This window comes from Polypterus senegalus, chromosome 16, assembly GCF_016835505.1.
Source record: "Polypterus senegalus isolate Bchr_013 chromosome 16, ASM1683550v1, whole genome shotgun sequence".
Taxonomy (NCBI): domain Eukaryota; kingdom Metazoa; phylum Chordata; class Cladistia; order Polypteriformes; family Polypteridae; genus Polypterus; species Polypterus senegalus.
In genome coordinates this window covers 26,434,068-26,461,459 of record NC_053169.1, presented here as the reverse complement: position 1 = coordinate 26,461,459, position 27,392 = coordinate 26,434,068, and the positions used below count along the sequence as shown (strand labels likewise).

Below are 27,392 nucleotides of genomic sequence, written 5' to 3'. Positions count from 1 at the left end.
GATGTCCACGGCTTTATTTAATGTTAGCCAAGTTTCTCTTGCACTTTCACTGATTTTGTGCCAAACACTAGTCTATCCCTGACCATCTCATCTTCGTTTGCATAAGCACAGTCCTTCACCAGCGAATATTTAGTGTCAGCGTGTCTATTGGATTGCTGTTGACGGACGGCCTTATATGGGCAGGCAATCAATTACGTGGGAGGCATGGTGATGGGGGATGCAACTCCGCCTCACACGGCGACCAAGCTGCAGGCTATGGCCGTATATATGTATGTAAGTAGGATTCAGTTATGACCGTTATGCATAGAATTTAACCTACTTAACTTTTGTAAGTAAGCTGTAAGGAATGAGCCTGCCAAATTTCAGCCTTCTACCTACACAGGAAGTTGGAGAATTAGTGATGAGTCAGTCAGTCCAGTCCAGTCCAGTCCGTGAGGGCTTTGCCTTTTATTATTATAGATACCGTCATTATATTCATTTTTCCCAATTCCTAAGATTTCTGTTTTCTCCTTATTTAATTTGAGTGAACCAAGAGAGTCGGAGTCATCAGGCGATATTAATAAATACAATTGTGTGTTGTCAGCATAGCTGTGGTAGCTCACGTTATTTCTTGAGATAATCTGACCTAATGGAAGCATGTAGATCGAAAAGAGCAGTGGACCCTGGACAGATCCTTGTGGAACACTATATAGAATACTAGCAAAATACCCGCGCTTTGCAGCGGCAAAGTACTGCTTTTAAATTTTTATTAAGAAGAAAAGTAAACCTTTTTAAACTGAGGGAAAATGTACCAATAATTATTTGTTAAGGATCTCTTTGTATAACACGTTGTCAGTTCAGCACTGTGGTTGTAATATGACCAAGCTGTGCGAGCTTACTCTTGAGCATGCAACGTATAGTTGGCCATGTGAAAATCAATCTTGCTTGAAATCAATGGCAACCTTTTTGTAGGGACTGTCCTTGAGACTCATTAATTGTCATCGTGAAGTAGAGCCTTACTGGAAATTGGAGGCATTTGAATTGAAATGGGAGATCAGAGGGTATAACGGGGATGCGAGGAATAAAAACTCTCTCTCCTGAGCAACTGCCAGTAAAAATAGTTGCCTCAATTAGGATCTTTTGCAGACACGTGACCTGAAGTCTCGTGCCGTTACAAAGTTTCGGTGGTTGTAAGTTTTTCAGTAACATTATTAGTGTCCCAAACCTCAAAATTAGATAATGCTCAGGAGTGCCTGGAAGATTCAGAATGTGGAGAAAGTCTAGTGACAGCGTGTCTATTAACCTGTGGATTTTTCTGTGAGTACATGTATTTTGCGGCAGCATCACAAAGTTGTTTCTGCAAGACCGCGTTAACTGCAGAGCTGACCTCGGAGCGAAATGAAGTGAATAAAATGACGTGACTCCCCCACCCGCCTTAACTGTCCATCCATCCACAAACACAGTCTCTCAGCGGCCAGCGGCAGCGTGTCTATGAACTTAATTTAAAGTTAAGCTTTACACCTTGCTTTCCTATTCATTTGCATAAGCACAGTACTTCACCAGCAATTTTAACTCTTTTACAGAAATTTTAACTCGGTTACAAAGTGATCAAAAGTCTCGTATATGCTCTGCGTCTTCTCATTAAACTTGTATCTCACGAATATCGTCTTCGTCGTAGGCATGACAAATGCCAGGAGCAGCGTCTTTGTTTGCATAAGCACAGTCCTTCACCTGCGAATATTTAGCGGCAGCGTGTCTATTGGATTGCTGCTGATGGACGGTCTTATATGGGCAGGCACTCAATTAAGTGGGAGGCGTGATGATGCAGGACGCAACTCCGCCTCACACTGACCAAGCTGCAGGCCATGGCCGTATAAATGGACGTAAGTAGGTTCCAGTTATGACCGTTACGTGTAGAATTTCGAAATGAAACCTGTCAAACTTTTGTAAGTAAGCTGCAAGGAATGAGCCTGCCAAATTTCATCCTTCCACCTACACGGGAAGTTGGAGAATTAGTGATAAGTCAGTCTGTGAGTCAGTCAGTCAGTGAGGGCTTTGCCTTTTATTAGTATAGATAAGTATCGAAGTGTAATTACCACAACTAACAAAGAATTTTCTACCTGTTAAGTAAGTCTCAAACAAATCTAAGACACTGCAAGTGAGGCCCACCCACTGACTAAGGAAATTTATAAGAATATTGTGATCAGTGGTGTCAAATACGGCACTCAGATATAGGAGGATTAGAACAGATAAACAGCCACTGTTTGCATTTACCCGCAAGTCAATTACTACTTTAATGACTGCAGTTTTTGTACTGTTGTTTGTTCTAAAACCTGACTGAAACTTGTCAAGAACAGAATGTTTATTCAAGTTCATTTCAATCAATCAATCAACATTTATTTATATAGCACATATTCATACAAAAAAAATGTAGCTCAAAGTGCTTTACAAAATAAATAGAGAAATAGAAGACACAATAAAAGATAAACATAAGTCAACATTAATTAACATAGAATAAGAGTAAGGTCCGATGGCCAGGGTGGACAGAAAAAACAAAAAAAAAAACTCCAAAGGTTGGAGAAAAAATAAAATCTGTAGGGGTTCCAGACCAAGAGACCGCCCAGTCCCCTCTGGGCAATCTACCTAACATAAATGAAACAGTCATCTTTGTATTTAGGGTTTTCATGGAAGGACCTGATGATGATGGTCACGTAGACTTCTGGCTTTCAGTCCATCAATGTTGGTGCATCATGATGCTTTGAGTAGGTGGTGGTGGCGCAGGCCGCCACCACAAAGAAACCGGAAAAAGAAACAGAAGAGAGAGTAGGGGTCAGTATGGATTTTAGAGCCACCATGAATAGTTATCATGATGAATTGAACATACAGAGTATCAGTATTAAGTTAAAGTGAAGTTATAAAAAGGCCATGTTAAAGTAATGTGTTTTCAGCAGTGTTTTAAAGTGCTCTACTGTATTTGCCTGGCGAATTCCTATTGGCAGGCTATTCCAGATTTTGGGTGCTTAACAGCAGAAGGCCGCCTCACCACTTCTTTTAAGTTTAGCTTTTGGAATTCTAAGGAGACACTCATTTGAAGATCTAAGGTTACGATTTGGAATATAACGTGTCAGGCATTCCGATATATAAGATGGAGCGAGATTATTTAAGGCTTTATAAACCATAAGCAGTATTTTAAAGTCAATCCTGAATGACACAGGTAACCAGTGTAGTGACATCAAAACTGGAGAAATGTGTTCGGATTTTCTTTTCCCAGTTAGGATTCTAGCAGCTGCATTCTGCACTCGTTGCAAATGATTTATGTCTTTTTTGGGTAGTCCTGAGAGGAGTGCGTTACAGTAATCTAGTCTACTGAAAACAAAAGCGTGAATTAATTTCTCAGCATCTTTCAATGATATAAGAGGTCTAACTTTTGCTATGTTTCTTAAGTGAAAAAATGCTGTCCTAGTGGTCTGATGAATATGCGATTTAAAATTCAGATTACAGTCAACGGTTACCCCTAAATTTTTTACTTCCGTCTTAACTTTTAATCCTAGTGCATTAAGTTTATTTCTGATAACCTCGCTGAATCCATTATTGCCAATTACCAAAATTTCAGTTTTCTCTTTATTTAGTTTGAGAAAATTACTATTCATCCATTCAGAAATACCAGAAAGACATTGTGTTAGTGTATCGAAAGAGTCGGACTCATCAGGTGCTATAGATAAGTACAGCTGTGTGTCATCAGCATAGCTGTGGTAACTTGCGTTGTAACCTGAGATAATCTGACCTAACTGAAGCATGTAGATTGAGAATTAGATTTAGCTGCGTAAGGGCTGCCTTTTCTAGAATTTTACTTAAGAAAGGCAGGTTAGAAATAGGTCTAAAATTTTCAAAAACAGAGAAGTTGAGATTGCTTTTCTTGAACGGGGTTTAACAGTCTTAAGACAGTCTGGGAAGTTCCACATTTCTAATGAGGAATTTACTACGTCAAGAACACTATCAATTAGCATACTTTGAAAAAACTTGCTGGTATTGGGTCAAGGATGCAGCAGGAGGGTGTCGATTGAGAAATTATTTTATATAAATTGGGTAAATCTATGCTGATGAAAAAATTTAATTAGCTAAAAATGGATTATGGGGGTTTAATAGCATTAGTATTGGCAGGCTGTACTATATTATTTCTATTTTCATTAATTTTGTGATTAAAAAATATAGCTAAAGCCTCAAGTTTCACTGGAGTTTGTTTTGGAGGCATTCCATTGATTGACCTGGATTAGCAAACTATTAATAGTAAAGAATAGAAATCTTGGATTACCAGCTTTGCGTCTTCCATTGTGCAACACTGCTGGAGGATTTTTAACTGTCTTTTCAGGGACGACTATGTTAATGGCAGATCTCACTTTTACGTTACAATTTACTACTTTACTATTTACATTATTATCACTGTTGTAGTAAGCACTACAAACTGACTTTTTCCCTACAATGTTTGTAAACTTTGAAGCTGCAGATGAATCATAGAAGTGTTTTTTTACAGTATGCTTCTCATTAATTTTATCTCAGTATTTATATTTTAAATAGTAAGAGAAAGTGGTCAGATAAACAGATATCCACGATCTGCCTTGCATCAACATTTAATCCTTTAGTAATCACTAAATCCAACGTGCAACCCCCCTTTGTGTGTTGGCTGACTAATGTGCTGGCTCATGTCAAGAGTGGAGGGAGTTCATAAATTCCTTTGCTTTTGGGTCACATTGATTATCGATATGAAAATTAATGTTGCCAACAATTAGGAACCTGTCATGTTTAGTTATTATAATTGAAACAAAGTCTGAGAATTCCTCAAAGAAAGACGCAATATATTTAGGAGGTCTATACACAGACAATACCAGACACTGAGAAACTCCTTGAATAACAACAGCAAGATATTCAAAAGATGTGAACATACCAAAGCTTACATCTTTACACTTTAGATGACTCAAATAAATATTTGCTAAACTGCCCCCTTTCTTTCTCATTGAACCGCATATGTAAAGCTGTAATATGGAGGTGCAGATTCGATTAATACAGCCACACCCTCAGAGCTAAGCCACGTTTCACATAATGTAAGAGAGTCAGTTTTCCTATCACTAATAAGATCGTTGTTGGAAAATGTTTTGTTGATTAACGCTCTTAACATTTAATAAGGCCATATTTAAGGTCTTGCAAGAACAGCACTGAATTGTCAGAACATTATGACTGATTGAAATAGTAATTAAGTTATTCGTATTAATGCCGCTTTGTGCACATTTTTAATTTAATCTATTTAATCTATAGTCTTTTTTTATAGTTTTAAAAACGGTACATATTTTAGTTCAAAGTAATAATGCAATAATGTAATGTGAACAGTTTGTGACACAGCATCACTTAATATTAAAACAAATTCTTACATAAATAATGCCAGAAGTGAGGTAAAACATCTAAAATCTGAGTATTTCACTTGTTAATGTCAAATAGTATGATCAACTGAAATTCCAGTACATTACTGCCAGTACAGGACAAAACCATCACTACAACCAATAACTTGTTTGATTTTTCTCATTTATACCATGAATATACTGAATTTGCTCCCAGTGTTGCTACAAAGAACTGAAATATGCAGACTTGCCAGACATTTAGCCATAATTTAGTCAAATATTTGTAGAATGATGTGTTTATTTTATAGTAGGACAGGAACACCAATTGCTTAATAATGCAAGATTTATGGAGTCTGAAAATACTCATGTAGCAAACCAAGTGATTTTATAGGTTTTTTTTTTCCTTTTTTGCAGATGTACTTATGTTACAGATATTTTTTTATAATTACTTTCCTCTTTGAATATCACCACAAAGCTCAAACAATTAGAAATGCTTTATACCACACAAGTCATTCTACCAAAGAATGGTTAAAGAAGAATAAAGTTAATGTTTTGGAATGGCCAAGTCAAAGTCCTGACCTTAATCCAATCGAAATGTTGTGGAAGGACCTGAAGCGAGCAGTTAATGTGAGGAAACCCACCAACATCCCAGAGTTGAAGCTGTTCTGTACAGAGGAATGGGCTAAAATTCCTCCAAGCCGGTGTGCAGGAATGATCAAAAGTTATAGGAAACGTTTAGTTGCAGTTATTGCTGTAAAGGGGGGTCACACCAGATACTGAAAGCAAAGATTCACATACTTTTGCCACTCACAAATATGTAATATTCAATCATTTTCCTTAATAAATAAATGAACAAGTATAATATTTTCGTCTCATTTGTTTAACTGGTTTCTCTTTATCTACTTTAAGGACTTGAGTGAAAATCTGATTGTTTTAGGTCATATTTATGCAGAAATATATACAATTCTTAAGGGTTCACAAACTTTCAAGCACAACTGCATTAAAGCCATTAGATTAAATCGATATACTCAACGTCAGTTTAATTTTTGGAATCAGTGCATTTCAGGAACTTAAAGTAGCTGACAACAATTTTCTCACCTAAAGAAAGGGGATGTGTAAATGACTAATAGTTTGTTTAGACATTTTTTTGACAAGTGGCGTGGAGGCAAAATGCAGCTTGATTCATGGTCGTGTTTAATCTACATTTGTCTGAGATCAGACAGAGAGAGAGGATGCATAGTTCTTTGCAGGAAAGCAAAATCAAATTTACCTTTGGCTACCAGCTCTTGATGGGCGCAATCAGTTCTATTCTGTTGGAGTATTCCTTTGATGTATGCTAATTTATTTTAGTGATACTTTGCAATTTGAAATTGGCTAATTCATGCCTGTAAGAATTCTAGTTCTATTTTAAATAGCTATAACTCAAAATGTTCTTCAATTGTTGCTTTAAACAAGTCTTAATATCAAGGTAGTTACTGACTACAGCTGCTAGTTCAAGCTGAGCAATACGCAAGCAGCATTCAGGTGATATTTGAGAGCAATACACGCAAAAAAAAAAAATTAATTGAATTAAATTAATGAAACTTCTTGCTTGGGTTTGCTTCAGTTCCATCCCTCTGCTCCATGCTGTAAGACTTCACTCCCATCTCACTCGCCCAACCTTGTTTTCTTCATTGTCCAAGTCTAAGTCTCCCTGTGCTTACTTTGTTGAAAATTTTAAACTTTCACTTTTTAATATCATATCAAAAAGCCTACTGTTCTTACATAAAAACATAATTTATTTATGCCTTACATAAGAAAAACTAAAAATGAACAAATACACACAAAATCTCTGATTATTTATTAAAATACCAAAATACAATATTAGGGATGGGGGGATAAAAAACAAAAAATCAACTTTATCTTTTTGTGCCTAAACAGGATTCAGTACGTAACAATTTAAAGATCGAGCAAATTGTGGTTTTTCAAAAGATTCAGTTCCTAGTGGGGGTATGTCAAGGAAAAAGATTGAGAACCTATTGCCTAGAGTTAGCCAATAACATTTGATAACATACAGTATGTGCCAGTCGTTTACTGTAGTTAAACATTTACTTTAATTTTGATAGGTCTGCTTTATCCCAAATCATGCTGTGTTATTACTGTTGGCAGTAACTGAAATTGAAGATTGTGCTCTACTTTGTCATATTGGGTTTGTACTAGTGGGGTCCCTGAGCGGATGGTACAGTCACATGATACTCCTATCAAAATGTTACATTGTAAACTTTCTTTTATTAGTTTCAAAAGTTTCAAGATGTTTTAGTCATACTTTTTAGTTATGCATATTTAAAAACAATCTTTACAGCTTGGCTTCATTTTTTAAGAATGTCAACCTTGACAGGGCTGCTGCACACCCCCCACACCAACCATAAATCCCTCGCCATCAATTCACAGCTGTAATGTATTTGGCAGATATTTAATATTTACCTCTTAAAACAACCTAATAGTAAATTATACATTTTGCTATTATGGCATTTGTGAATATAGTAATTTAAGTTAATAGCATCTTGAGAGTCTTTGTGTTAGCCATAATTGCAGTGTGTATCTACTTTGTATTTCTCATATTTTTAAAATTCTGGAGCTTTTGAAAGTAGTTTTTGTGGTTTTATTCATGGTTTTCTTAACTCGGGTATTTTCAGAGCTGTGGAGTTTTTCATCAGAGATAAATATGAAAAGAAGAAGTATTATGACAAGAATGCCATAAATGGATTAACTGTAAGTAAACTTTGAAGTCCTTAAAGCATCACTAACACTATATTGATGATACCTTCTTAAAAACATATGTATTGAAATATGTTTCTGTACTTGTCAGTGTTAGGCTTCAGCCCAAAACGCCAGTAAAATTGCACCATGACTGGGCTTTTGCTTTTCCATAGTTTGATAGAAATCATGGTTTGTAATAATTGTCCCAAATTGTTTCACAGCTCTATTATATTTTAGGAACTATGAAATTTTGCTTCAGTTCATCTTAATTTTTTTGCCTTTTTTATTTATTTGTGCCTTGGATTTTGGAGGTAAAGGATTCAAGCTTCATAATAAATTGAGTAAATGACGCTAATCTGTGATTCTTATTCTAAGCTGTTTGTGTTTATTTTTCAGCTGTGGCCCCTAGATTTCTCTCTTACATTTGACCTTTTTGTTATCAATTTGTGTGTGTTTGGTTTTAGTCTTGTGTGGCCTGTTCTCTGTTTAGTCTTTCTAATAGAAGTATTGTAGAGAAAAGCCAAGCAAAATGACACCTTTTATTGGCTAACTAAAAAGATTACAATATGCAAGCTTTCGAGGCAACTCATGCCCCTTCTTCAGACAAGATGTAATACAGAAACTGGAGTTCCCTGTGTTTAAATGCACTCTAGGACAGGACAAGAAACAACATTGGTATACAGTATCTTTAAATGAGAAAACGTAAATGTAAAAATTGTAATAAATTCATTAAGACTACGGTTAATTTTAACAAGAGAGAGAACAACAATGTATGGTCAAGATCTTTGGATAAGATAACTGTCCTCCAAAAAAGTCTTTTGAAGTTTCCAATGAGTTTTTCAAAACAATGTGGGTCTGTAGTCAGGTTGTACTAATAGAAGTATTGTTACAGTTGTGCTTCTATCCATCCATTCATTTTTGGAACCCACTTCGTTCATTAGTGTCAGTTGCCTGGGAATCTTCTCATTTGTCTACTGTATAAGCTTTCAAGCTTGTGAGCATTAAACAAAGTCGTATTGGAGTTCAAATTAGGAAATTGTCTCACCAGTCAATCAGTTTAAAAATTATAGACTTTTGTACTGCATTATGAATTTTCTGCAAGGATTTTAGATCAAGTCAGTGTTTCGCATGTACAATAGATTCACTCTGCTAAAGTCAGTAAATGTGGATATTTTATCTAACTAAACAGGTACTTTTATGTACCACTACAGTATACATTTTCCTTGTTAACAGTTTTACTCTGTTCATATAGTTTATTTCACCCCCTCTCCAAATGACTTTCATTGACTTTAAGGTTACTTTTAATGTTTGTAGTAGTGTATATATCATGTATTTGAAAGAAAGAAATCCATTCCTGTTTTATGTTCATGTAATACAGATATCAGAATGCAGGCATTAGCTGCTTATCTGTAATTACTGTATATTAACAATAAATAACAGTTCCCAGGATGAGATCATCCACTATTAATTGAAGATAGGAGTAGATCATTTTACAACAGCATTTATTTCTGTTGCACATTCTCATACAAATGATGTAACTCAAAGTGTTTTACAAGATGTGAAAGAAGTAAGAGGTGTAGTTCAAATTTGAGCAGTACATGAGCAGCTGCCAGATGATGTACATGGGAACTTAACTAAATAACTGTAGGAAAAAGTGGTCCTTAAAAGGATTCTTGGCCTAATGGCAACTGAACTTAAGTCTCAGCAGCTTTACAGTTAGTTCCACTGCTCTGTCTCAATGCTATTGCTACAAGATTCCTTTCCTTTCCATGCCAATTTGAGGTCTCCTTGTGCTCACACAGGGTTTGTGGTAATGGCATCCTCTCCTTTCTCCTCCCTGTCTCTTTGTGCCTGTACATGCCACTAGTCTGCCTGGGAATCAGTTCCCAAGACTGATGGATTTTTGCAAAAGAGAGCATATGCAAGTGCCATCATTCTCTTTCTCTCTCTCTGTCTCTCTCACAGATCTGGTCTGACAACCTTACAATATTTTTGGTTAAATTTGTTTGGTGTACCATAATTGTTTGGGATAGTTTGAGAAATTTTCTGACTAGTCCACAAGACTGTACATTGAGGAACAAAAATTAACATAAATAATTATTGAAAATATTATAAACATATCTAACATTTTGTTTTAGTGTTAATATTAATTCATAATGTGTGTTAACTGTTGTCATTGCTTAACCTCCTTGACATTAACCCCAAGGCTGTCTTGGGATTGGAATCGCTGATTTGCATGCATAGTTAACCATGTGCCTAGCTGCAATCTTGAAACAAGCTTTAAAGGATCCCTGATCCTCCTTCTCGTGTCAGAATGAGATCCTAGTAAATAATAATAATAAATATACTAGTGTTTACTAGGCGTTTCTTCCTAAAGGGAGAAAAAAATGCAACACATTTGCACAGATAAATGGAAAGCTGCATCGCACACTTTAAACAGTTGAACAACCCAGTCCAATGCTGTTGCTTTATGGCATGGCCAAAGTGTGCCCCAGGGTCTGGAACTCTTTGTGCACAATGATCTGTATTTTATTTACTTATTGTTAGTTTGTGGCTGTTTGATAGATTTGACTTGTGGTATACATTCCGTCAGCGTCTTTTGTTGTTTTGAGGTGTGTTGGCACAGTGGTTAGCACTACTGTCTCCCACAGCTCAGATCACATTTTTGGGCACAATAATCAGTACAGCATAGTTTTCAGTCTCTTCCATAGCCTTCAGTGACACTTAAAAGACCATTTCACCATTATAAGCCACTCAAAACTAGTTCAGGTACTTCTTCCCCATTGCCTTAAATACATTTTCCAGAGTTCAACGAAGTTCCTGAACATATCAGTAATTTTGCTGAAGTTGTGATGGAAGTGAACTCTGCTGGGTTTGCTCAACACTAGTCTTATGTAATTAGCAAGTTATTTTTCTGTTTCTTTTAATCTGAATTCATAAATAACTTCATATGTTTTTAAAGTATGGAAATTTAGCCTTTCTATTTTTTTGTCCTGTATCAAGCCACACCACTGTTCCTATATTAAATTATAAAAAAAATATATCGTACATAGGAAAAATTAAGACAGACATGCACAAAAAGCTATCTGTAATTTCTTGTTAAAATCCCCAAATGCAATATTTGGGGGAGGATTAAAGAATTATAACCTTTATTTGTGTTTATTAAGAGTTCAATACTTTAAAAAAAAATGAGAGCAAATTGAAAATATATTTCTGGAGGGAGAAGAACTGTTTAGGTTCTAGAGATGTCACACAACATCGATTGTCTGCTGTCGTTGCACATCTGCATTTTTGTAGTACAGTCGATTCCTGTTAATCGGACCACATCAGGACGCGATCATTTTGGTCCTAAAAACCGGCTGGTCCGATTACATGAACATGCCCTCTACATGTGCAACCAAGATGAGACGTGCTATAAGTAACGTTAGAATGCCATTATGACTTTTATTGTGCTGCACACGCGTATGGTGAACGTACAAAAAAAAACTACGTATATGTACATGTACGGTTGCTTACAACTTTCCATCCATTTTCCAACCCGCTGAATCCGAACACAGGGTCACGGGGATCTGCTGGAGCCAATCCCAGCCAACACAGGGCACAAGGCAAGAACTAATCCCGGGCAGGGTGCCAACCCACTGCAGTGCTTACAACTTTGTTTATTGAAAAAGAAATCTACAGATTCTTCAAAACGATCTACACGACACTCAGCAAGCGAAGCACAATAAAAAAGGTTACATTACCAAATTCCAGTGAATGTTTGAAGAACTTGGCTAGTGTGATCTGACGCATTCTGTTGACGCACTGTACTTGAACAAAATCTTGGTGTTTCCGGGTCAAGGTGTGGAGGTCAGGAGAACCACAAAATGCTCGCCATTCAAAGCTTCGGCACTAAAAGCGTCCAGTTTGACTTTCTTGAAGCAAAAGCTTTCTCGCGTAAACTTTAATCCTGATTGACAGGAAGGAATTCCTTGTATGGACACTCATGTTTACGCTCGACTTCATGTTACTGAGCGGTCCGTTTTAGGAAAGAAAGGGCAGGCATGTTCTCCCCACTGGTTTGCACTTGGTACACATTTTCCTACTTCCTGACCTTTGATAAAAGCATAAATTCTCCTGGGGAGCCCAGGGATCTTCTCAATGTCGCTGACCTGCTTTACATCCGCTTTCCGCGGGCAACATGTGGCTTCTTTTTCTTATTCTCTGTAACGTTCTTTGGTCCGATTAAACCCCTTGGGATTAATAAAGTATCTATCTATCTATCTAACAGAATTTTGGTCCAAATAAGCAAACAATATTAGGCTTATGTAATTTGGTTGGCTGGTCCGATTAACCGGTGGTCCAATTAACCACAATCGACTGTATTGGTCTGCTATTGTCCAAACACATGCTGTGTGACTGCTGTTAGCAGTAATGAAAATTCAAGATCATGATCCGTTTTACAGCATAGGGTTATATTAGTGAGAGGCCCTGACTAGATAGATGAACATTTTGGGGATCCTTGGCTTAAAGCTTGGGAACCACTGGCCTAATACGCCACACTGGCTTTGTTGCTTCTGCCTGTTGTTTTCTCTTCTCTGTATCTGCTTTAGCTCTGTACTCTTTCCTTTTACATTACACAGACATCATCTGATGTTGTACTGCCTTCGACATCCTCTCCTTCTTTGCAAGCAGCAGCTGAGAAAAGCAAAATAGAGGTATTGTGTCCTGCTCTTCTTCTTTCTTGTATTTGTAAGTTTGCATAGTATCTTTTTGTTTTCCAGAAACCGTTTTTTGGTATCTAATGAAACCCTTAAATGCATGGTGACTTTCTTATTAAGTGTGAAGACTTATGTATGGATGAAGGCTAGTTTGTGTGTTACCAAATTAATGGTGATATGTTTGGTGGTTACCAGGTGTTTTTCTCAGAAGTCTTACCTGAAATGTCATTAATGTTATTTTCATCTGGCAGTATTGTGGAATTCAAAAAATAAACACTTTGTTAAATGGAATGGGGCTTCATCGTGCCTGTTTCTCTAGATTTACCTTTTAGTTTATGTGATTACTAAGGCACTTCCCAAATAAAGTTAATCTTTTAGTTTCACTTTTTTGTAAAGAACATGAGCTATGCAAACATTTAATATTTCTAAATGTGAATAATTTAAGCCACTTTTTCCACATTTAGCCATATGAAAAATAAGAGAACATGTTTTATAGTGGCAGTAAAGAGTTTTTACTGGCAGAGTGATAATATCATATTGGGCCATGGGCATTAAACAAGATGACATTCTTTAGTGAGGAGAAAGGTAAAGGAAGGCAGGAGAATGAAGAGCAATTTAGAAGACTTAACTACTATCTTATAGCTAAATCAAGAACAGCTACATAAACCAAAAAAAGTGTTTTTACGAAAATATTGTTCATTTATTAGACTCTGCCTTTAATAAAAAGTCCATGTATGCTTATCTCTGAATTACAAATTTGTCCTGAAATGTTGTGTAAAACAATATGTCTGAATGAGAAAAGGATACTTTCAGTAGCCTTATTTATGCGAGTCATAATACATTGGTGAGTGAATGCCGAGAGAATAAAGGCTGAGGTGGAACTGGGAAGACATAATTAGCAAAATATACAACTAGTATCTATTATGATATACAAGCCAAATGGTGCTGTGCATGTGGGAAATGTCCTGCAAAGTAATGGTACCTGAAAGTGAGTGCTTATTTATATATAGGTTTATATAGCAGAGTGCAGATTGTACTATTGCCACCTGTGAAAATCATTGATGTGGCCACAAAGTCATGGTGTTACTGACAAGTTTCCAATCATCATTTAGTATGCTGTTCTGAAGACCTGTTTCCACTGTCCAAAATAGTTTGGAATTATCTGTTGATGTTGTAAGAGCTAAATGCATAACTGCATTAACGTAAATCTGATCATTGATCGTATTTAACTGTGATTATGTAGCTTGTTACGTGTTATAATGTGCTCTAAGCAATGTGAGATCTCACTGGGTCAGAGACGCGAATTCTAATATACTTATCTGCACTGTTGCATAGCAGTAGGCTCAAAGTATGACGATTACTGAAAGAATTAATGGATAGTGTGGACACACAATGTTTCCATGTTGTTTTTACTGTCTGGGTATACACATTTATGCACCATTTTTATCTATAGTGCTATTTTGTGCTAAATATAGTAGCTATAGATGCACATTTTATTTCTGGATTATTTGCAGTTTTGTACCCTGTAGTGTTTTTAGATTGATGATTGTGAAGCTAGGTTTACTAGCACATACCAATTATCCATCAAAATTTGTTTACCTACTAATTTGCACTGAACTTTACACATGTTGTATACTGTAATATGCAAGGAATGTGTAATTTGAAAGTATACATTTCAGTACATATTAAGTAAGGTAAAATAATTTTCTACTTTTTGCATTTGGTTGTATGAAATTATTAAGAAAAGAGATTGATCCTGGATCAAGGAATCAGTAAATATAGATGAAGTTTAATGTGTTTGTTACTTAACTAACTACTTCACTTTTTTGAAAAGCCTATCATTAATGAAGCTTTCGGCAAAATTTTGACCGTATTTAAACTTTCTTCTTTGGATTAGTTTCCTGCTGTTATATCAAGATAACCAAGATATGCTTATTTTATGAAGCAGAAAAATATAATCTAATGACAAACAAAAGGCATATAGAAATAACGTCACGGGCTTTAATATGTTTAGAAAATTTCTGCTTTTCCTTAAAAGAATAAATAGGTGTAATCGATCCATCCATCCTCTTCCGCTTATCCGAGGTCGGGTCGCGGGGTAGCAACAAGCAGAGGCCCAGACTTCCCTCTCCCCAGCCACTTCTTCCAGCTCTTCCGGGAGAATCCCAAGGCGTTCCCAGGCCAGCCGGGAGACATAGTCCCTCCAGCATGTCTTGGGTCTTCCCCGGGGCCTCCTCCCAGTTGGACGTGCCCGGAACACCTCACCAGGGAGGCGTCCAGGAGGCATCCTGATCAGATGCCCGAGCCACCTCATCTGACTCCTCTCGATGCGGAGGAGCAGCGGCTCTACTCTGAGCCCCTCCCGAATGACTGAGCTTCTCACCCTATCTTTAAGGGAAAGCCCAGACACCCTGCGGAGGAAACTCATTTCAGCCGCTTGTATTTGCGATCTCGTTCTTTCGGTCACTACCCATAGCTCATGACCATAGGTGAGGGTAGGAGCGTAGATCGTCTGGTAAATTGAGAGCTTTGCCTTATGGCTCAGCTCCTTTTTCACCACGACAGACCGATGCAGAGCCCGCATCACTGCGGATGCCGCACCGGTCCGGTACCCCATACTCCCGGAGCACCCCCCACAGGATTCCCCGAGGGACACGGTCGAATGCCTTTTCCAAGTCCACAAAACACATGTAGACCGGTCGGGCAAACTCCCATGCACCCTCCAGGACTCTGCTAAGGGTGAAGAGCTGGTCCACTGTTCCATGACCAGGACGAAAACCACACTGTTCCTCCTGAATCCGAGGTTCGACTATCCGACGGACCCTCCTCTCCAGAACCCCCGAATAGACTTTTCCAGGGAGGCTGAGGAGTGTGATCCCTCTATAGTTGGAACACACCCTCCGGTCCCCCTTTTTAAAGAGGGGGACCACCACCCCGGTCTGCCAATCCAGAGGCACTGTCCCCGATGTCCATGCGATGTTGCAGAGACGTGTCAAATAGGTGTAATTTACTGTTAATTTTACTATCTTGCTCTTTTCTCAGAGTTTGATTGATATTTGCTAAATGCACACTTGACTTTGAGTGAGAGGGGGTCCAATGATTACAGTACATCTACCATGAATAACCTCTTTGTCCCTACCTGTTTAAGTTGAATTTAAAATGATCTTAAATGCTACAAGGTTAACTGATCTTTATTGCAGAGCAACAATTAAGCATGGCTAGCTGTTTATTCACCATTGGTCTGTATAACAATACCCTGCCGTATTCTTGTCTCCTAGTTTATAGGAGTTTTGAGTTAAAATTGTTCTCTTGCAGCTAGGCAGGAGTATAAATAAAAACCTTGCTTCATTAGTGGTACTGAGTCAAACGTTAAAGACAGGTGACAAGCATGCATACATGCACATAGCATAGCTGTCCTGTAGTGTTTGGAAGGATGTTTATTAACTTGCATCTGCCGGCCAGTCTAGTCTAGTCATTTAAGTTCATAGGTCCACCTTGGAATTTAGGCTTTCCAGTTCAATTGGGAAGTCCTGCTTGTGCATTTAATAGGTACTGACAAGAGGTGGAATGTAATCTATTTCTAATTTATGCCATTATAGAAAGAAAAAGAAAAGAAGAAAGAAGAAAAGAAGAAGGAAAAGGAACCAGAGAAAATAAAGAACATTGCTACATTTGATAAAGTAAAATCTGTAAGTATGTGTTTTACTTTATTTTCTAAATATAATGACTTTATATTCTGGACTCCATTAGAAAATACATTAACAATTTGTTTTTGTTGCTTCATGAACAAATGTTAAAAACAATACATCTGAATGATATTTTTTACACATGGCACATTATTACTGTGGCTATCATCAATCAGTCACTTGCAAAGCATTATTTGTGATACTTTAGACTAGCACCGTTCAGTATAATTTTCCCTTAAAATTCATTAAAAACACTAAAGGTGTATTCTTAATGGATAAAGCTGGCGCTATTTAGCCAAAGTTATTTTTTCACAGTCATGGTAAGCATTACTTAGATGTGATAAATACTGCCAAGAACCCATGATAATTTTTTTCTTTAGGTAAGGATACTTTCCTGTTACTAGTATGTTCACAATGAATTGTTGAGGGTGGAGTATTCATGTGAATAAGAAAATAAGAGGAGCACAAAACCACAAATGCATCTGAAGCTGTTTAGTGAAAAATAGAGATGTATAGTAATAGCAATGGAAATGTAATTTACTAGCCAAACGAATGCTGTATAGATGAGAAGCTTTTATATCTGGAGACACAATAGTTCTTCTGCTTCACTGATCTGGTATCATCAATTTGAATTTTATGCTTGAAGTTTACATGTTCTCCCAGTATGAGTGTGGAGTTTAATTCCACATCTCCAAAGACATGTAGGTTAGGTGAATTGCCATTTCAGAATTAGTATGAGTGTAAATCTTGCAGAAATCTTATAGAAACAAAGGTTCAGTACCAGAACAAATTTAACTAGGTGCTTTGGGTTATTGGATTTTTACTGGGTGGTGGGTTAGGAGGTGTTGCAATGGGTCATTTCAATATAAATAAAACCAACTGTGTTTTCTGTGTTTTTATTATCCCTTTATTAAAGGATATGGGGTAGTGGAGATCAGCTGCCCTTAGTGGAGGTGTTTGTGTATCCTGGTATCCTGTTCATGAGTGAGGGTGGAAGGGAATGTGAGATTGACATGTGGATTTGAGCAGCAGCAGTTGTTCTTTGGGTGCTGTACCTGCCTGTGGTGTTAAAGCATGAGCCAAACCTAAGGACAAAACTCTCGGTTTACTGGATGATCTGCATCCCCGTCTTGTCATGATATGTGGGTAATGACCAAAAGAATGAGATCACAAGTATATGTGGCAGAAATGAGGTTTCTCCGCAGAGCTGCTGGGGTGACACTCTGTGATTGGGTGAGAAACTTGGCAATTTGCGAGAGCTTCGGAGTATAGTCATTGCTCCTCTGTGGCGAGAGGAGTCGGTTGAGGTGGTTTGCGTGTGTTGTAAGGATGTCCTCTTAATGGCTGCTTCTGGGGCTGCTCCTGAGTAGTCACACTGGGTGGTAACCCTATTGCAGATCCAGGACACACCTGGAGGAATTGTATGTCTTGGGTTGCTTAGGAATGCCTGGGAATTCCCTTACAGGAAATCTGTAGCTGTGAACACTGAAGTCTGGGCTGACCTGCTTGGCCAGCTGCCTCTGTGACTCTCGATAAGAAAAGTGGTGTGAAAAAATTAGAAGAGTTCCTAATAGATCATCAGTTGTTTCAGGGATAGATCTCACTACAGTGCAAAATAACTTCAGACTTTTTTGTACAAGGGCAACACATTAGTAGCGCTGCCTCACAGCTTCAGAAGAAAGGTTTGAAATATTTATGTGGAGGTTGGACATTTTCCACAAATCTTCTACAGATTTCTATAATTTTTATGATAAGTGATTTCAAGATTATTTATTTAGTATTGAATTATTTACATTTTCAGGTCCAAAGTTACAAGTGAGAATGCCAGATTTTCGGATAATGATTTTGTTACTGGAAGGACCGAGGGTTAGGGTGGAAGGTGAGTTTATAAAAGCAAGGTGGACTAATACACAGGGTGAAAAATATCATCCTTACAAGACTAGAGCTTGTGACATGGCAAAAGGAGTATTCCTTGGCTAATGCATTGATGAAGTAAAGCTAAGCTAAGGTCTTCATAATTTTTTCTGGAAAACACTGATTGAGGAACATGTTTTTATATTTGGATTTGTTCAGGATATTGTTGGTAAGGTTTGGTACTTAATCAATATTTGGATTTGTACTAGTGTTCTCATTGGGTCATAACGCTGGCTGTATTAGGCTAATAACATGGTCCTCAGTTTGGAATAGGGACAAAAATTTACCAAAAAAACTTTTTCACCCATCTGCCACTGCTTAGGGATGAAGTGACTCAATTTACAGTATCCTCTGAGTTAATGTTTTTACTTTGTACTCTGCTCATAGAGAAGAATCAAGGTTTGCATATTGTGTTTGTTGATTTGGAGAAGGCTTATAACAGAGTACCACATCAAGAGGTGTGGTGGTGCAAGAGAAAGAAAGAAGTGCCAGAAAAGTATGTGAGGATTTTGCAGGATATGTATGAGAGATTTTGGACTCTGGCTAAAAGCAGTGTTGTGGTAACAGACAAGATCCTAGTTCAAGTAAGTCTGTACCAGGGATCTTTTAAGTCTTTAACTCTTTTTTGTAGTTACGGATGTGTTGAGTCATGGAATAACAGACCAATCATCTTAGTGCATGCATTTTGCTGTTGACATTGTGTTGTGTAACACCAGAAAAGAGAAAGTAGAAAGGAAGTTGGAAGGATGGATAAGGGCCTTACAATATACTGTCCTCTTTCTATGTTTATTTATGATCAGGATTAAGACGTTAGCCTGCAAGGAGGGCTGTTGAAAAGAGTGAATAAATATAAATATCTAGGATCAGTTGTAGCCCAAGGTGAAAAATTAGGTGCAGAGATAACCTATAGAGTGCAGTCTGGATGGAACAATTGAAAGACGGTACTAAGAGTATTGCGTGATTGAAGAATTAAGGCAAAGGTTAAAGGTAAGGGTTTTAAGACAGTGATTAGACTGGCAGTGAGTTGTGGAGCTGAGACATGGACAGTAAAGGTAGTGTATGAGAAGATGTTAGATGTGGAAGACATGAGAATGTTGAGATGGATGTGTGGAGTTGCAAAAAAGGACAGAATAGGAAATGAGACAATCACAAGTACAATAAAAATAAACAGGATATCTGAGAAAGTACAGGAGTAGGTTGAAATGATAAAAATATGTGATGAGGAGCGAGAGTGAATATATGGGCAAAAGAGTGATGGGAATGGAAACACAAGGAAATAGAGTTCTCATATGACAGTAAAAATCTCTATACTGTATGGTTTAAAAAAAAAAAACTGTCCCTAGACGTGAGTAAGAGTAGTCTTAAAGATACTGTTTTCAGTCAGGTTAGAGTATAATAAATAACTAAACTACAGATCTTGGAAAGAGTATGTAAAGTTAAAAAGAAATAGTCATGTAGGCATGCAAATAACTAAAAGATTGATGGTTTGTTTTTTTTCCCTACAACTTTTCCTTTTGTTTTGTTGGTTAAAAGATCATTTTCAATGAAACGTAACTTAGCCTTTATGTCACATAATGTTTAGACTTGTTCTCTGTGTATGTGTGTGTATTTATTGAATTTGTTACAAGCATACAAATAAGTCAGACTTAATGAACTAAATTCAGTTCAACCTCCACCCATGAGAAAGAGAGGAAGGCCAACAGCCAGACTAAAACTTTGAGTCAAAAAGAGAGAGGAGAATTCTTTTCCCCAATATAAAATCTTATTGTAAAATGTTATTGATTAGATCCTGCCATATTTTAAAAAGGTTATGAATTGATCCACTAAGTGAGAGTTAGATTTTTTCAAATAGTATATAACATTAGTTACCACTGATTTAAAAGAGGTGGGCTGGGATTCTTCCAGTGGAGCAAGATAAGTCTAAATGGTAGTAGTGAAGTAAAAGCAATTAGTTTGTTTGTACTTCTCCACTTTAAGCCCATCTGGGAGTACACCAAAAACAGCTGTTAATGGATTAGGAGTGATTGCGACACCATCGCTGTCTGATAGCTATTTAAACATTTTGGTCCAGAATGATGTTAATTTGATGCACGTCCAAAACATATGGCCCAATGCGGCTGGAACTAGATTGCAACATTTGCAGATTGGATCTTGCCCTGGAAAAATTTTGAACAACTGATAATAAATGAGATAGATGTGCTCGATAAGATATTTTAAGTTGAATAATTGTATGCTTTGCGTATATGGAGCTAGAGTGAATTCCGTGCATGGTTGCCTTCCACTCCATTTTCTGAAATGTTGAGTAAAAGATTCTTTTCCCACTGTACTCTGGGATCTTTGAAAGGAAGGGACTTTAAAGGTGGCCTCAACGCGATCACTTGAACGTTTCTCCCAGTCTTTTATATCCTGAAGCAGCTTCTCATTTGTCTTGTTTATGTCTTTTACATCTTTCCTCATATTCTTTGTCCCCACAGAGACCAGTAGTTAGTTATTGCGATAATCATTGTGGTGATCGTTACCTTTTAGCTCGTTAACTGTTTTTTGGTATCCTTTGTGCTCTGCTGGAGAAGAAGCAAACCCAGTTAGAGTCGGTGCTGCTGACACATTGGGGGTATATATTTTGTTCTTAGATTGTTCAATGCAAATTTATCTTTCATTGTAGCAGTAGTACTATATGGACCCCCGTACTGTTTGCACGAAGTATTAAATTGGAACAAATTATTTTTTTTCCCTTACCCCTACATATTTCAGTAGTACATTCAAACAAGTTAATGATTCATACCATGGATGCTTGAGACATTTTCTATTAACTTCAGTTATAGTTAAAATGCCCATCCTGGCATAAAACATCAGTTATTTGTGAAGCAGGAATATTTGAATCATTTGGAATCCCTGATCACTAATCAGCATGCACAAGAAACCACACAGCGCCAGTTTTCCCTTCACAAAGAGAGTCCATTCTTTTCTCCTTCCTGATCTGGATTACTCTTAAGTGAAACACTGCCAATAAGGAATAGCAGAAATTTGTGTGTGTAAATGATAAACTACATTTCATGGGGAGATCAACCCTGACAGAAACAAATGAAGACGGCTTGCAAAATAAAATGTACCTGAATAAGAACTGGACGGCAAGGGGGAAAAGATAAGAAGAATAATCTGTTCGCTGAATTAATGTGTAACGGGGCTCCATACTACTGAAAAAAGAGTCAGGGGCTCCGTATTTTGGTATTCTTTAAATTTTTTTTTTAAATAAAACGAACAATATACTTAATTATTTTACTTGATTAGTTTTGGTAAGATGGGCTGTTCTAAAATTATAATATAATGCCCTACATTGGAAATAATTGTTTCATTCGGTCATGAATTTAATAATGTAAATGATGAGTACTGAAGAGTGCTATGAAAGGACTCGGCAGAATAGGTGGAGTACTACATGAATATTCAAATGCATTTTGGAAAATAATATACATGCGTTTTTTTGCAGAAATTATTAATGAAATTTCTTATACACAATAAATACTGTTGGCTTTTCACTGGTGCCTGTCAACAGTTGACCTGCACAGATGGTGCTGCTATTCCCTGTTGAATTTCCTGAAGGTTTTTAGCAGGCAAACTGCTTGTTATTAGACTATTTTATTTTAGAATATACCTGGTTTGGTTCACCTTTGTCAATTATAGTTTCAGAGTGAATTCATCTGAATCTACTACTTTTTTAAAAATGGTAATTATTTCCATATATTTTAGTTTTCTGTATCTCTGTAAATTATGTATGTAATTTTAAGGGAATTATTCTAGAAGAAAATACAATGTAATACATGTTCAATTAAATTGTAGGCATTACTGTAACTGTGCTTGCTATTCGTTTTTCAGCATCTATTGATTTTAGCTCTTGACAATTATTCTACAAGCTTAAACAAATTTATGAGGCAGAAGAACATAAACAGATATTGGCAAGAATTGCCAGACAAATTTTATTCATAGCTTCGCCTGCCAGTTAGTATTTTCATTCTGGGGATTTGGCTGGACGACAGGTGAATTCTGCTAGGGCACACTCTCTGTGACCTTGTCTGGAATTCAAAGTTTAGAAAAGCATTCTGGGAATAAGTAGAAGAATAAAATCTGCCCTATTTGCTGACCTAAACTTGGATGCTGGATTGATTAAAGTGACAGGTTCAGTTCTATACTTTCAGCTTCAGGATTAATATGAGTTCTGACTGAGCCGTGTCTGGAATACTAAACAACTTAGCAGTGTACTAATACTAAACAACTTGTGCAGTGTTTATCTCAACAGAAGTGTGATTATTAGCTTAGAGCAATATTATATTCAGCCTTGCAAAAGCTTGCCCCCACCCCTGTTGAAATGAAGTATCAGATGTAGGGTTAAAAGTGGTGGTCTGGAAAATGTAACGCTTATTTACTGAGAGCTCTTTTTATGTAACATTGAAATTTTTTAATTTAAGTAATTTCTGCAGTAGTTTTCAAAAATAGAGTCCCAAAATTAGAGTGAGGTGCAAAGATGTTTTTATACTGAAACTTATATTAATCCTTGCACATTTTACATTGAGCAGGGCAGCGTGTATTGACTATCAATAGCACAAGCAACTCTTCAATGAAAATCCTCTCATATTTCTTGCCATCTTGGTTTGAGTCTTGCAAAACTTTTAATTACGTGGAAAATGCATGTACCTGTAAGCTACAGTATATTTATTTATTTTCCTTTCCATGGACAATTCACCCTTAATATATGCTTCCTAAAGTATTTCATTTACTGCTCAGAAATGCCTGCTATTACTGATGGTAGATTCTTTCATTACCCTGCCATTTATAAACTGACAGCTGAGCCAATGATTATTTTAGAAATTTGGATTAGGTCTATGAAGAAGCTCTGTTAAACTCTATCAGGTGATTCACTTTTAACACTGGACCTTGTTCTGTGGAAAACAAATCAAAGAATTTCTCCTGGTATTTATCATAGATAAAATTAGTTAACCTGAAGGTAGTGATACATTTCAGACTTTTTGCATCAATTTTATTGACAAATCAAGCTCCAAAACAGATACTGTAATAGGGGCCATTTATATCATAACAACTGAAATGCTTACCTTTGCTGCTCCCTCACATTTACAATCCAGGAAAATTACTTCCAATTCAGAGAACTTCCTTTTGGCTGGTAACCTAAACCACATGTATACTGTATATAAAATAATAATAATGAAATAAGCATGTTTGTTAAATCATACATATCACTGTCAATAAAAACATCATTATTAAAATAAGTAGGATGCGTGGACAAATCATGATGAAAGTGTTCAAATCTCAACAGTTTATCATACATTTTTAGAGTTTCCTCTTTCTCCCCTCACAAGAACCAATAATTATCACTCAAAATGCAGATAATGCACATTGGCAATAGTAATGTTTTATATCCTTTTTGACAGAGAAAAATTGCTTGCACAATACTTCCAATGCAAAATGGGAGGTTGCTCATACACCATTTGCACCTGCACCAGAAAACATTACAGGCAGTATTCTCTTTTAATCAAAAGGAGCCAACTGTGACAATTGCACCTGCTGGATGTAGTCCACATATCCCACTGTGATCAGTGCTTATCCTTTTGGCAAGTGGTTTAGAGGAGAAAAAAATGCTGATGTGCATTGAGTGTATCACAATAGAGTGATACTAATACAACCAGGGAAGCACAAAAACCAGGCACCTATATACTAAATTGACACTAAATCAGAATTCTTCTGAACTATGTTTTAACTATTTTTTCATACATATTAATTAATGTATTTGAGGTTAATATAAACTGAAAGATGCAGCTTTACAGGTAAGTAAAACCTGTCTTTAAAGCTGAGTTATATACTGTATGCTATAATTTCTTGTTGTTCATAACATAAAAAGATTGTTTGTGTTTTGTGTGTAGTTTTGATCTGTGTCTCTAATATCAAGCCTACATCACTAGACTTTTAGCTTTATTACTTTTCACAATTTCAAATCAAGCGACATATCTGTGTTTGTTATAAGGCACCTCTGTGCCTTATGATTTCATTCTTCTTCCCTATTTGAATTGTTTTTTTGCTCCCCGAGACTCTGTAATGGGAACACAGTTTCAGAAAATTGATGGATACGTGAAGACACTTTAAGAAAACAAAACACATAGTCGTTTTTGACAAGCTGCTTTTTTTAGACCATATAGTTCTTGTATGATCATTTATACACAACTGTCAAGTTTTTTTTTCTGTTGATCTTCATTTATTAGACACTAAGTATCTTTTGAGCTTTCTCCATCTTGCTATATGAATTTTTAAAGTAAATGACTATTTTAAGTTGCTGAAATATTACAGTGGGGTGTGGATTGCAAGGTTGAGAAATATGGTTTCCCGGTATATGTTATGAATGCAGTGGCAATAGGATCATCTTAAAAATAATAGTTTTAGGCTATTAAAACTAGACTATAGTTGAATGACTGACACACCCTGTCTGTGGTTGGTTTGCATCTAGCACTTAGTCCCATCAACAAAGGCCCCAGCCATTGCTACTGTAACCTGGAGTTAGAAAATGAATACATATTGTTTAATGATTAAAAAAACAATTATCTCTACTTTTTACAATGCAGATAAAGTTCAGTCATTTTGAATATCACTATGCATGAATTTAAAGTCTGGATTTATTTTTCATGTTAAAGGTTAATATTACTAAGTCAGAAGTGTATGAATGTTGATTGAAACTGCTTTCTCATATTTCATCTGCAAAGTGAACATTAATTTTAGTGACCTGTTTAATAAGGGTTAGATATAATGTATTCTGATGCAAATATGGAGATTTGTGCTGATTAGGACTGAGATATTAGGCAGAGACAGCAACCTCATAATCCCCAAGTGTGAAAAGATGTTCCAAGTTTTAATATTTGCATTGCATTTATTCCTAAACTTTTTATCATTCTGTCCTGATGCTGGTGTGTGTATGCCTGTTGATGTATATACAAATTCTGGATAACCCAATGACACAAGTTTTAAATAATATTTAGGAAGTAGATAACTTTAGTTTTAGTAAAATAAAGGAATGTCAGTAATGTATAAAATCATTTTATCAGAGGGTCGTCTTTTGCATAAGAAGAAGATTCCAGTTAATTACTGATTTACTTCTAGCCACCTTATAGATTTTTAACTTTTTGCATTTTGCACCCATTCTCTAAACTGTTTAAACCACCTACCTGTGAGACCAGTACCCATTAAAAGCTGTATGATGCAACCAACACAAGTACCAGGGGTACTATCAGTACATCCCTACTTGGCACTATATCTAATATTAGTGATTTTATAATAATTTGTTCAGAGTAAAATGTATTCTCATTCTCAGTTTTGATACATTTGAATGTTTTATCCATTAAATTTAGTTTGTGTTAGTATTGCTTTTACACTATTCCCATAACTGATCTTATTAATTTTGTTTAAATCTTTGGCTTCATTTTTCACAACTTGAATAAATATGAAATGCTAATATTGTAAATTTATAAGTAGCACATTTAAAGGTTGTTGTTGTTATCAGAAGCTTTAGTTTATACATGGAGATATTCTTAACTATAATGTTTTTGCAGAATGACTTTTTCTCTATTTTCAGCATTCAGAGAACCATTTTCCCTAATGCAACATTATTTGGTGTGTTTTCCCCCTATTGTCAATGTAAAATTAGTATATGTGAATTGAATTACAGTAATAAAGACATTTACAAATAATGTTTCCTTTGCAGAATACATACAGTAGTTCCAACTAACTACCTTTAAAATCCCTTAAGTCATTCTGTCCTTAAATAGGCTGCAGTAGCACACCTGCAACCAATTATTCAATATATTTGACACTGGCTTTGTGCATAATCAATATATACTAGATATAGAGCTGTTTAAAATTCGAGAATTGGCTAAAACCATTATTCTAGTGTTTCCCTGGAGTCTCCAGCTTTGCTGGATATACTTCAGTGTTGTGAGAATGTAGTAATTTTAAATACTATTTTATCAGATTCATATTATAATGCCATTAATACAAAGAAAAATGCTTTATCTGAAATATTTAATTAGTCTTTCTTCATTGTACCAAATACCTTCTGTATATACCACAGAACATACAGTTATGTTCAAAGTTGTATGCAATTAAATGTCTTATAGGGATTTTGTGTTATGAGGCTATTTTTTGCTGGTATTGCTGTAACATTAACTGAGATTTGTCAAGTGTTCCCTATGATACAGAGTTGCTTTACATAGGAAACTGATATCATGGTGGTTGAAAATGACCTTATATGAAATATTTGAAATCTTTTTATTTACTTCAATTAAACATATTGCACCTTTGCCCAATAGTGAAAGGTGCAACTTTAAAATTAATTGAGATGATCATTTTAGTAGAGTTTTTGAGTAAACCATCAAGCAGAAAAAAAAATTTCAAATACAGTGCATCCAGAAAGTATTCACAGCGCATCACTTTTTCCACATTTTGTTATGTTACAGCCTTATTCCAAAATGGATTAAATTCATTTTTTCCTCAGAATTCTACACACAACACCCCATAATGACAGCATGAAAAAAGTTTACTTGATGTTTTTGCAAATTTATTAAATATAAAAAAACTGAGAAATCACATGTACATACTGTAAGTATTCACAGCCTTTGCCGTGAAGCTCAAAATTGAGCTCCGGTGCATCCTGTTTCCCCTGATCATCCTTGAGATGTTTCTGCAGCTTAATTGGAGTCCACCTGTGGTAAATTCAGTTGATTGGACATGATTTGGAAAGGCACACAACTGTCTATTTAAGGTCCCACAGTTGACAGTTCATGTCAGAGTACAAACCAAGCATGAAGTCAAAGGAATTGTCTGTAGACCTCCGAGACAAGATTGTCTTGAGGCACAAATCTGGGGAAGGTTACAGAAAAATTTCTGCTGCTTTGAAGGTCCCAATGAGCACAGTGGCCTCCATCATCTGTAAGTGG

The 27,392-nt window shown here is 36.3% G+C and overlaps 1 protein-coding gene across 1 annotated transcript in view; it reads left to right on the top strand.

The window, feature by feature from the left end:
* smap1 (small ArfGAP 1) overlaps positions 1–27,392 on the top strand; it is a 167,889-nt gene that overhangs the window by 76,701 nt on the left and 63,796 nt on the right. Inside the window, exons 4-6 of the mRNA XM_039738283.1 lie at positions 8,045–8,120; positions 12,731–12,805; positions 16,408–16,497. Of these exons, the coding sequence (XP_039594217.1) occupies positions 8,045–8,120; positions 12,731–12,805; positions 16,408–16,497 (241 nt within the window). The remainder of the gene's footprint in view (positions 1–8,044; positions 8,121–12,730; positions 12,806–16,407; positions 16,498–27,392) is intronic.